General features: G+C 36.8%; 1 protein-coding gene across 1 annotated transcript; it reads left to right on the top strand.

The window, feature by feature from the left end:
- The first annotated feature begins 47 nt into the window (after positions 1-47).
- LOC139740728 (serine racemase-like) lies at positions 48-11,284 on the top strand. Its single transcript, XM_071651296.1, has 9 exons — positions 48-335; positions 4,052-4,093; positions 4,477-4,643; positions 6,543-6,627; positions 7,254-7,380; positions 8,746-8,796; positions 9,164-9,291; positions 10,376-10,426; positions 11,008-11,284. The coding sequence occupies exons 1-9, from the start codon at positions 147-149 to the stop codon at positions 11,143-11,145; spliced, it is 978 nt and encodes a 325-aa protein (XP_071507397.1). The 5' UTR covers positions 48-146; the 3' UTR covers positions 11,146-11,284.
- Positions 11,285-13,529: the final 2,245 nt, after the last annotated feature.

Consider the following 13,529-nt stretch of genomic DNA (forward strand, 5'->3'; position numbering starts at 1 on the left):
TATGGGCTTTGTAGGATTTTCACGTCGGATAGAGTGATTAGTAACGTGACACACTCTCTTTTAAAAAACAGTCACTCAGAAAGTGTGTTACCCATGACATGTTGATGTTGTGGGTATGATGCCCAATGTTTTTCAGCTAGAAATTTATGATGAATTGTAATGAGATGTCACTTGAACATGTAATCAGAGCTGCAAGGAGAATTGGGGCCCACATTCACAAAACACCTATCTTCACCAGCGGCACTGTGGACAAGATCACAGGCAGGCATGTGTATTTCAAGGCAGAAAACATGCAGAAGACTGGTTCCTTCAAAATCCGTGGTGCGCTGAATGCTGTGAGTATGTTTCAACCAACCTTCTCTTTGCTAGCCAGATGACAGGAGTCAAAAACTGGAAACAAACACTGTCTGAATACAAAGTCTAATGATTGATATTTATTTATTCATTTATTAGTCTTGTTTTCACAGTGAGTTGAACACTGTTATTTGTGGAGGCCCTGCATAGTATGGACAGTACACACATGTATTCATAAACATCAAAACAGCATGACAGTTTAAACGATGTAACATAAATGATTTAACATATCCCTGTTATAATAACTGTTCTATCAACTGTTACAATACAATGATCCAGGAAATCTAATTTAGTTGAGCAGAGTAGTAATGCAGAGTATCTGTATAGTCTGTATCAAGTATAGATTATGAAACACAATTCCTTGTATTGTAACAGAAAAGATGTATGTATGTTGATATGAGTTAGTTTCATTCGTATTAATTCTGTGATATGTGGTGTACCTGTGATGTATTTAATGTTCATTTTGTTGTGATTTCCAATGTACAAAGAATTTCCCGAGTGGACAATAAAGTAATCAATCAATCAATCAGTCAATCAATCAATCAATCAATCAATCAATCAACATCATTCTGACATATTGCCTAGGATTGTGTAGGCTCCCTACAGTTCTTAAAATGTACTACCTTGGTATACAATGTTTACCACCACAAAAAAGGAAACAAAACAAAACAAAACAAAACAAAACCCAATAGAGACTCGGGTCACATCACAGTGTGTCGGTGTATTTCTGCATTTTGATCTTTTCCATCAACTCCATCATTTCCAATTAATTGTTGTCCTGATGTAATGCAAATCATCCTTTGCAAAATGACCAGCAGTTCATTGAATAAATTCCTGTATATAACGCTTTTAGCCATCACCTTTGTTGTCTGTTAACCTGCCATTGCATTCAAAAGTATTGTCAGATAGATGTCCTGTAAACAGTCTATGATTATATATGGGTTTTTTTTTTTTGGTTTTTTTTTGGCTCAAAGTCCAGTACATGCACATCAGACATCTTTTTCTGGGGGGGGGGGGGGGGGGGGGAAGAGAGAGACAATATGTGCATGTGAGTGAATACAACTTGGTTCATTAAATATTTCTGAAGGTACGGAAAGCAAATACAACCTGTATTTTTAAATCAGAGCTGTCATTATAGTGCAAAATTGTATCACATATTTGTTGATTATTGAACTTTGTGCCTTATTGTGATTCAAAGAATCAGGCTCTAGATAATATAAAAATGTGTAAACATAACCACTAACACACACTCATATTCTTACATGGTAATGATGTTTTGAAGACTGTCAATGGTACCCTATTGAGGGCAGTCAATAAATGCTTTCAATAAAAATCCTTTGTTTTGATCCAGAGTTGTTATGTTGAAGGATATTAATTGAGGTCATTTATACTGTCTTAGGTCAAATTCATTCTTTGTTTTTCTTCCATGAAATAAGTTTCCTAATACTGTATACGCCAAATATTTCGCGAGTTTTTTACTTTCGTGAGTCAGGTGCTATTCGCAAAATTATAGACACGCAAAAATATTAACTCTGATCCCGATGTGGATGTGACGTACGCATGTACATTTCTCGGTTCAGTACAGGACTCCACGATCACGAATTTAACCACTCGCGAAATTGTCAGGAATTCCCGGTTTGCGAAAATGTAGACTCGCGAAATATATGGCACATACGGTAGTAAATTAGTAATGTTCCATCTGTCATAATGGCAGAGGCTCTATCAATGAGTTTCATTACACTTGACTACATGTATACACAAACCATATATTTAATGATGTTTTTGATTTTGCAAATTTCCCAAGTTTACTAGTATTCATAAAAAGAGCAAATCAACTCTCAATATTTTCTTTCAAGTCCAGATTTGGAAATATTGTGAAAATGAATATGGCAGGTATGGCACGCCCCTATACTATTTCCCAGCTTTTGTTGTTCTATTTTTTGTTTGTTTGTTTTTTGGAGAGGACCATATACTTCAAAGGAGTCTCAGAGCCTGAAATTTTCATCACAATAAAATCATGAAAGCGTCACAACCAGTGATAACTGTACTGCATTGCACCCCTCTGATTCTCAGCAGCTATTCTTGCATTCTGGCAATTTTGTTAGACCATATGGCCACTGAGATGTTGTTGATTTCTTACTTCACATGTTTGTAGTTTCTGTTATGTATCTTTACATGGTTCCTCTTGTCCTCACTCTTTTCAATTTTCACATCCACTGTACTTTAAGATTTTACACACTTTCCTTTCAAGGTATACTGTTTTGTCATTAATTACTGTAGGACCTATAATTTTCTTTAAACCCTTTTGAAATTGTCTCCATATTGCATTTGATCTATATGACAAACAGAAAATATGATAGATGAATTTATATGTATGTGGTATTCAGACTTCCTTTATACCAGTAATTGCTTTAAATAGAGCTTGTCATAATTTGAAATGTCCTCACTTCTAGTCAAATTAATGTGAAAAAAGAAGAGATCATATCCTCAAAGCAAATATTTTTCATAGTCCATATGTATCAATTAAGTTTCCTGAATCCATTTGGAACTTTTTAAATCAAGAGAGGAAGAGAGAATAGTCCACTGGTGTCAGAAGGAAGTGAGTCAACGTCATCTGCCATGAGAAGTAAAAACCTTGCTCTAAATCTCAACCTTGAAACATTGTGTCACATTTAGTCTTCTTGCAGTCGGACATTTGATAGGATCCTATACCATGTCGATTCTTTGAGGTTAGATTGTAATATAACTTATTAGTTTGACATTTGATATGATATAACATAGTTTCTTTGACATTTGATATAACATGTAGATTCGTTGACATTGCCATGTATCTATAAAATACAGTTCGACCTCGATTATCCGGCCTCCTTTTATCCGGAAATCTCTATTATCCGGACGCGTTCATGCAGTGAAGGACTTTTTTTTTTCATCCAAAAATTGAGAAAAAACAGTGACTTTAAACTCAATTAAAATTTCTACAAAACTCACAAGATTTACCTACAATATTCTAACATAAATTCACACCACATTATCATCGTAAAAGTGAGCAGTCATCACCACCGTTGCGGGGTACGCTACCTGCCTAGCTGCCAGTGCACTGGGACGGCAGCTTGGACGGCAGCTATACATTAACATTGTGTCTCCCATATCCGGCCAATTCGCTTATCCGGATGAGCGCCGGTCCCGACATGGCTGGATAATCGAGGTCAAACTGTAAGATGAGTAACCTGAAGAAATCTTTTGTAAGTCCAATGTCCCTTGGAAGATATTTTTCATTTTCTCTTCACATTGATAACATAGCTTTTGTTTAGTTATTTTCATCACCTTCATTCTCACCCTCCCTTTTGTACTCCTTCACTCCCACTAACATCTAAATACACAAGCATATTACACCTAACACTATTAACCATATGATTGCACACAACTATCTAAACATATGATGCACACACATGTGGTTTTGCAATTATGTGGCCTATTCATGTGATTGCTTTCCTCAATGAGTAATCAGGCACTGTGAGCCATTCTATAATTTGTTTCAGTACCAATCTCCGTCACAATGATGCTTGCAACAAATGAATAAAATACCTTCATCATACATTATGTTTGTCTGAGTGATGATGGTTTAAAAACAGCCAAAAAGATATATATATGTATATATATATTAGATTAATTGTTCTTTTTTTTACATTCCCTGCAGGTTATGTGCTTGAAAGAAAGTGACAATGCGACTCAAGGTGTGGTGAGTAATTGAAACTTTTGATCTATGCATCAATTGTAAATCAGAAAAGATTGTACAATGCTTACGTAGGAAGTCATCACAAAAAAATAACATAGCATTTATTTCTTAATTATCATATGTTGAAACATCACATGACAGTGTATGCAAGTAAGGTTCACATGAAATAGCAACTTTATTACCAAGTATGGACTTGCTAAAGTACTGAAATACTGTTTTCAAAATGATTTATTGCACAAGATGTGCATTCTTGGACATGGTCTTCAGCACAGTTTGTAAATATGTTACTGATGTTCATAATTTATTATGTGCATTGCAAATAAATTACATTTAGAGTGGGTATGTCCATTTATTAGATTAATTATCTCTCCTGAAACTTGACCTAGGTGACCCACAGCACTGGAAATCACGGTCAAGCCTTGGCCTGTGCAGCCCAGCTTGCTGCCATGCCATGCTCTGTGGTCATTCCTCGAGGAACACCATCGGTCAAGGTGGAGGCCATCAGGGGCTATGGCGCTGAGGTAGTCTTTTGTGAGGCCACACAGCAGTCCAGGTCAGCACACAGTGCACCCCACAGGATGGAGAGGGGTGCAAAAGAAGATGAAAGTTCTTCCCAGTGGGAAGGGAAAGGGTGTTCTTGGAGGCTTGTAGGGTTCAGTTAAGTGATGGATAAGTTCTTCAGTTTATCATTTTTTCTCTTCAGAGTTAGTTAAAAACAAACAAACAAACAACAAATTACCTGGGTAAGTCTTTAGACCATGCATGGATAGGTGTCTCCCACTATAACAAAGTCCTTAGGACTAGCAGTTTTCTTTTGTTGTATAAAAATTTTGTTATAGCCAAACAAATAAAGCATGTAAAGATACATATGATCATTTTGGGACCTATTTTTTTTTTTACTTTTTCGTAAAGAAATGTTGTTTATAACCACATTCATCCCCTTTGACAGAAGTGCATGGTATCAATGAACGGTTATTATCAAAGCATGCAAGGTTTCACAACTCCAATGTTACAAGCAACCGGAACTGAGCATTAAGATGCTTGAAAGTTTGGAAGGAAAGAATGAAGTCTATTTTATATGAGCTTTAGCTTAATTCTTGTGAGAGAAAAAAGGGAGAGAAAGAGAGAGAGAGAGAGAGAGAGAGAGAAAGAGACAACTGAGTCAGAATAGGCATACAACATTTGTAATCCTCTGCAACTCAAGATTATAGATAGACTTGATATTTACATACAAACACTCTTGATCACAGTTAAACTATTTGCATTAAATATAGTAAGGATATATATATATATATATATATATACAGGGCTCGACACTAACGGTGGCCCGGTGGCCCGGGGCCACCAAAATTGAAAGTCGGGCCACCAAATTCCAAAAAAAGGGCAAATTTGGTGGCCCGCCTCGGGCCACCAAATTTTTTTGAAAAGTACGTCAATTAATTCGTAACTGTTTGCGCCGGAAATTAGCAGTTATATTTGTTTAAAGGATGGATGAAAAGGACTGAATGAGTGCCTGAGAGTGAGTGTTGCGAGTTTGTTGAGGTTTATTTATGAGTAGATGTATGTCCAACTTCCAATTCTTACTATGACTGGATAAAACTTAGATATTTGACTCATTAAAAAAAACAGGACTTTTAATGTTTTTGTATTGTTTTTTTTTTTGGGGGGGGGGGGGCCACCCACCAAATTTTTCTCTCGGGCCACCAAAAATTTGAAATTGTGGATTTTGGTGGCCCCATTGGGCCACCAAACAAAAAAGTTAGTGTCGAGCCCTGATATATATATATATATATATATATATATATATATATATATATATATATATAAACTTCTCAATCAAATCAAAGTCTTCATGCCCAATGGAATACAGTATTTCAGATGTAATATCAGTGTGTACCTATTCCTCTTGTATGATCCTGGTTAAAGTATGATTCAGCACTACAGAATCAACTATTTGATGTCAAATTGTATTTGCATCAAATTGGCTTATTCATCAAGAAGGGTGTGTTCACTAATTCACCGACAAGGTAGCAGCCAAATACTCCCTGAGTATTTGAATCACAGCACATTAATAGCACAGGTACCACACCCCTCTACACATAAAAAAATTACCTTTATAGTTGATAATAAGGGAGAGTTGAAGTAGGGATTATGTCTACTGAAGGGTCTGAAAGACATAGGACAAACAAATGTGAGAGGAATATCAATAAGTGTTTATATTTGGATTTCATCGAAACATGCGCCAAGTGGGGACACTAAATGTCAGCAACAGAGAACAATGAGATGTCAAGTGGTGACAGGAGCTTGAATGCTTATAAGGATTTGAACTTTAAGTGACCTTAAATATGCCAACAAGCAAAAGTTCTGCGAATTGTTGGGACATGTTACTGCAATGCATGTTGTTGGACTTGTCATGACCTGTATATTTCGTGGTATGCGTTATCTGTGGCAGGAAGGAAACGTGTGCCAGGGTAGCGGAGGAGCGCGGCTTGATTCACGTCCCTGCCTACGACCACTATGACGTCATGGCGGGTCAGGTTGGTTTCCAAGGGAAAGGACGCCCTTCCACCCACACCCGGCTCTCTGGCATGGGTGGTTGGTGACAAATCACATCCACTTTATGACTTGTCAGATTGAGAGAGAAATAGTGACTCCAGAGTCCCAGATTTGGTGCAGTGATCTTGTTTTCCTTCTTCTTTTTTTTTTTTTTTGGTATTCTTAGAATTCTTGTAACACCTAAAATTAGCTCTCTTAGTGTGGAATGACTTAGGTAGGACAGGATGACTTGCACAATTTAAAGGTGACAGCATGAGACACAATTACACTTTGTTGGCATCATCAAATTCAGTTGCAATCACAGTTATTTAAGGTCAGTTATGTCATTATAGTCAGTGAATCCCATCAAATATTAGGGTTCCATAAGTAATTTTAAAAACACTTAAAAGCGATATTCCTTTTTAAGCCAAGTAGCTCACATTGACTTTTGTTGTACACAAAATATGGCTCTTTCTCTGTGTATGTACAATACATTATTCAGGGAACCACATAGAACATTTAAAAGAGAAATCATAAAATATTTCCATGTATAGATTATATAAGTTTATTTCTTAGTAATCATGTTTATACATTGTTTGTGTGGTCCACATTCTCTTCTCTTACACAGGGGACAATTGGGCTAGAGATCTGTGAACAGGTTCCAGACCTTGATGCAGTATTTGTCATGACAAGTGGGGGTGGTCTGATAGCAGGCATTGCTACGGCTGTGAAGGGACTCCAGCCAGATGTCAAGGGTGAGACCACTTAGACCACTTCATTAGGTATTTATCACTGATGTCATGGAGAGAGGGTTATTTCCACCAATTGACTGTTTGAAAGACTGGGATAACATTGACACATTGAGTTAACGTGATATCTAAAACAAAAACAAAAAACAAACAAACAAACCTCTGCCATATCTATTACAGTGCACTCCCGTTATAACGAGCATGGTTATAACGAAATTCCAGTTACAACGAAGTAAAAATTAGGGCCGCAACGTTATCCACTCTCTGTATTTTTATTGCTTATTTGTTCTGTTATAACGAAATTTCAATACAGTGCACTCCCATTATAACGAAATGCTCGGGACCGGCAGTTTTCTTTCGTTATAACGAAATTTCGTAATAACCGAACAAATACAATATATAACGAAAACAAGGAAGACACGCATATATGATATTCTGTTTGTTGAATACTCGTCATACACTGGAAAGCTATGTGAACAATAAAACAAATAGTTAATCAATTTCAGATTATTGTATTACAATAACGCAAGTTCCTCTCGGAAACTGTGCGTGACACACCAAGTGAACACACAGTGATGTGACGCGTTTGCCCATGCAGAGACGCTGTAAATGCCTTGTTCCGCTACGTATTTTCGAAAGCGATCCGCATTTCATTATAACGGAGCACATTAAGGGCGATAATTTTAGGACCAGAAGTTTTACTTCGTTATAACGAAATTTCGTTATAACCGTGTTCGTTGTAACGGGAGTGCACTGTATAACGAAAGAAACTGCCAGTCCCAAGGACTTTAAAGTTATAATGGGAGTCCACTGTATTGTCAAAACAGTTGAGTACCTTTGTCTAAACTTTCCCCTTATGTTATCAATGACTAATGTATTAATTTCTCTAGGTCTTATCTGACTGGGCATTGATACACTAATGGTCATTTCATCCTGTAGAATATGTCATGGAATGACAGGAAATCAAAGCACATAGATTGAAAAAGAAAATTATCATATCTAAACTCAGTGCACTTTGGTGTAGAGTGGAAAACACTTTACTTATTTGGTAAAGTTCACTATGTCATGTTTTGAATGAAGTTTGAAAAAAACAAGGTGTTAAGTAGAATGTTTCACTGTTATAAGATGAAATAATTGATGAAATTGTATTGATTGTTTAGGTAAGATATCAATTTAAATAATGTTGTTTCATATTGTTCAGTAGGGAAACTTCAAAATTGAATTTCAGTTGAGATATTTGTCTGGTTTTGGCCATGGGCATTAAAACATATTGAACAACCAAGGGTATATGTTGCTATTTATATTCGAAAGTCACCTGCCCACTATAATAACCCACTAACTTCATCTATTTATTTGTCTGTCTGTCTGCAGTATTTGCTGTTGAAGTCGAGGGAAAAGATTTGCAGAGATGTCTGGAAGCAGGTAATATATGTTTGAAGAACAGGAACATGATGTGGGTAGCTTTTGACTTATGGTGATGGCTAATTGATAACATTCAGTTACGATCAATACACTGTTATAAGCACGCCTCTCACTGTTATTTGACAGATGAAATACGATAACACTGTGTACTTCATTAGAATATTACATTTGACAAGTGAGTTGATAAATATAATTGTGTGTTTGACATCTTTCAGTTTCTGTAAGGGTATTACTGTAATCTCTTCTCTCTCTCACACACACACACACACATACTCTCTCATTCTTTCTTTGTGAAGAAAACCGATGCATTCTCTCATTTAACTGTTTTTTACATCACTCCATGGACATCACCCCTTGTCTCTACTAGGTGAGAGGTTATGGCCAAACCCACCACAGACCTTGAAGACAGTGGCTGATGCCACCCCAACACAGCAGATTGGACAGCTGCCATGGCCCATAGTCCGGGATCTTGTAGAGAAACAGGTCTTCACCGTGGTAGGTTAATTGCCACTGCATATCAGGGACACGTGATGCCTTCACATTCAAACGATCAGCATTTTGTGTGACCTCAAAGAAAACGTAACATGAAGAGACTATGTATTGAAAATGTTGGCCAGTGAAATATATTCTGCTTTGGAAAATACTTGCACAACAGACTGCTGCTAGTGAAGAACACTGTTATGAAGATTGATTTCAGTTGAAAAACTAATATTTTTGCCGATTTCTTCCCTTTATGTGTTGTTTGAAAGTTTGGTTCCCTATAATGCCGTTCCTTTGCAATGTCGATAAATTCAGTATATCTTCAATTCAGATCATTCTGTCACTAAATTAAACAGTAAAATGCAAGCAGTGAAACAATCAAAGTTCAGACATGTTGCAGATCCTGTACATTGCTGGAAAAAAGCTTCAAGCCAACATTTGTTTTTACCTCCGCCAAGGGGGGAGGTTATGTTTTCGTTACCGTTGGTTTGTTCGTTCGTTTGTTCGTTCGTTTGTCCGTGTGCAAAATAACTCAAAAAGTGGTTAACGGATTGGGATGAAACTTGCAGGAAAGGTTGAGAATGACACAAGTACCAAAACAATTAACTTTTGGTAGTGATCCGAGAATTTTGGGGGAATTTATGAAGGATTTTGATATTTTGGCAGGTAGGGTCAATGAACTTGAGTTCAGGCTGCGCGTATTTGAGGTTTGCATGCGCGCACTAAAGTGCATGCTCTAGTTTCTGCTGGGGAGAGACGCACCGCGCATCTGAGGGTTTATGACATTACAAAGGCTTCTATATTGGGAAATCGGGCAATTTTTCAGCGGGTGAAAATCACTCATCTCTATGGAAGAGCAAGATCATTTGTGGATAAGTAACTGCTTGGCGGAGGTCTGCGCTCTCGGAATGCTTTTCTAGTTTTTGTTTTTAGCAAGTTTTTTTTATTTTTTTCTTTTTTTACAGTAGTTGTGTTTACTAAGATGTTGTCAGAGAGAGAGCATGAATTGAATTGTCATTTTTGTGTGCTATGATATGAAGTGTGGGCACAGAGCATGAGGATCTATCAATGAAAAAACATTTATGTAATCTTCTTTCAGAGTGATGAGGAGATAATTGCTGCCATGAAGTTTACATGGACAAGATTAAAGGTAATGGAATTCAAGATATGTGACAATGTTGCAAGTCTGCTGGGCCTCTAACTCACTGAGCTTGGCATGAGCATGTTCCTTACTTCTAAACTTGAGATATAGCTAGTCTCATGGTGTTCACTTCTATCTCCATACCCGTATGTTCATTGACACAGGGAACATGTAATTATTAGTATCTCACATCAAAATACACACACCTGTCGTTGTATACTAGAGATCTTCCAGAAGTAGGATGACATAGTGGCTCAGCCTGTGCACTCTTTCATTGTTGACATACATCATGTCCATGCCTTTCTTTAAAACCCTCTAATGAAGCTAAATCTATTTGATATGTCAAATAGATGTCATGATAACATCGTGACATCTATATATCAAAAGCATGTCATTACTGCATGCCACGCTGCAGGGATTAGTGTGTCAAATGTAAGCATTTCCACATCACAAATATCTCACAGGTATAGATTCAGTCAGCATGAAGTTGCCACAACACTTATCAATTGCAATTCATCTATTTCTTTGATACACTTATCCATTTGTCAATTTAGTCCTAAAATGCAGGATCATTTTTCTCTCTTATTCAGACTGTGGTCGAAGCAGCAGGAGCCGCACCGATGGCAGCCATACTCTCCAAACAACTTCAGACGTTGGATCCAAGCATTCAAAGAATTTGTGTGGTGCTGTGTGGAGGTAATGTGGATGTGGATAACTTACCATGGTGACCAATGACACTAAGATTGAGTCTGTGATGAAATCTTATTCATTGAGAAGTGATGAATAGTTCTGGTATCATGTGTAATTATCTGGCTGGTACACCTTACTCTTACATTCTTGTGATGAAGAGAATATGCTAATATAATTTTCTACTAATGCCTGGAAATGATTGGAGTGAGTGAACTATGCAAGGAAAATGACTCATGAGTTGAACAGCAAAATCAAAAAGGAATGAAAACACTGATTGCAAGTGTTGGGTCATATTAAATTTATTATTAACATATGAAACATTATGAGATTTCTTTTCCACATTTCCAGTGAAAGTAACATGAACAAAGGTCAGGTAGACTATCAATAAAACTTTGATGGAATGGACCTCAGTTGAAGGAAAGCCAGAGACACAATAATCCGTATTCACAAAGGTGGCTTAAATTTAGTCCATAGTTACGCAAATTTTTTCTGTGTAAATGCGTGTGACAGATCACCAGAAATGCAATGATAGCCACACGTTGATACTTGTGTGTGTAAGGTACACCTTTTTCACGCTTATTTTAGTCCATGGACTAAATTTGGACCATGGTTTTGACTTAAACCACTTCATGAATGTGGGCTAATGTGGTTATTTCCACCTGTTTGATTGAGTTTGTAGCCCTTGATAGCAAGGCATAAGTGGAGATTGCAAACAAGAATAGCTGCTTTGTTACTTTCAGTGATGAGCCAGGAAGTATGCATATCAATTAAACTCATGATCATATTCTACACTATGGGGATTTCATTATTTTTCCTGGTGAGCATGAGGCACCTATCCAGCAAATACTGCATTAGACAAAGAAATAATTATCAACTAGAAAAGAAAAGTGATTTGGAATTCAGATATTGGTAACTACTCAAATTCATATTCTTGCAACCAATTTACAATCAATAATGTCATGTTTATGAAAAAAGGACTTTGTGTGAATTAAGCTCTAATTCAGTCCTCTTTCGGCAAAATAATTGGACATGAGTCACTATTACTCATATCTTATCATATGAAAATCATGTAACTTGCAATTTAAATGTATATTTTCTATATTAAAGTAATGCAAATAGTAATAAATTACATGCAATTTTTATAAAACAAACCACTCTTGCGTACACTTTCTTCAACTTTTCGTAGCAAAATCTTGACTAAAAGTTAAGTGTGCTTGTTTCTAAACAATTTGTGATTAGAAGAAATAGTCTTTGTACAGTTAGACTCGTTTCCAGCTGACCATTTGTACACAATATACACAGAAATAAATAACACATATTGCACCTCATTTACATTAGTTCAAATTCTACATAAAACTAACACTGCAATCTGTGCACACAATTGAAGAAACTTGGTTCATTGTAAATCCATTTTGGTCCTCAGTTATATATTATATTCACCATTACAAGATCACCCTGCTGTAAAAGCGTTGCACAGCACAACCTCTTTCTTTCATTTTTAGGAAGGGCAGGGACTCTAGATCTTCAGATGTAGCTTTCCCAGACACCTATCTGTAGTCTGGTGGAGGTACACAACATATCCCATCAGTGTAGAGATGGTCTTTAAATCCATGTTATATCATAATCCATTGAAGTCTTGGCCGCAGAATCTTGGTTATGACATTTCAGGAACATTACACAAAGATAAAGGAGAAGTTCTTGTTACGCATCAAGTATCTCTGTGTATAAGGCATTAATGCAGGTTTAATGGAGATTTGCCACTAAACCATGGGGTTCATTAACAACCATTCTCTCACCCAGGTCAGAAAAAGATGTGTTACTAATCGTAAAAGGGTAACATAAGCTCATTTAGCATTCTGACAGGAATTAAGGAGAAAGTGTTGAAAGCACACAATGTGGCAAGGATAGAAGGAGCTGTGGAAACACTGATTGACATGCAGATACTTGTTCAAAGAAAAGAAAGGGATAGACAGTTTGGAGAAGGTCTGGTGGGATGCAGTCATCTGTTGAAAAGGTTATCCTTAATTCCCTATCAAGTTGACACACATGAGTAAATATCTTTATCCTCATGCACTATAAAACACAGTGAGGAGAGATTAGATGCTGGGAGGAGTGGAGATAATAGAACACAAGGCAACTTAATGGTAGTCCAGCAGTAGATGAATGCATCATTAGCCCCAGGTCTAATCCATTTAAAGCAGGGTTGATAAGATACTATCCAGCTTCCTTTTACACCATTTCTTAAACCATTCACTCTTAAGTAACCTGTTGGATTGGCCAAGACAATCACATAAACTTGACAAATACAAACAAAACCACCACCCCCCCCCCCCCCAAAAAAAAAAGCATCTTGGATAAAAAGATGTCTTTCATATACTTTTATATATTTCCAGAAGACACTCAAGTCAAAAGTACTACCATA

This window comes from Diadema antillarum, unplaced genomic scaffold (assembly GCF_040938485.1).
Source record: "Diadema antillarum isolate AM-2024a unplaced genomic scaffold, OU_Dant_1.0 seq00000876_RagTag, whole genome shotgun sequence".
Classification (NCBI taxonomy): domain Eukaryota; kingdom Metazoa; phylum Echinodermata; class Echinoidea; order Diadematoida; family Diadematidae; genus Diadema; species Diadema antillarum.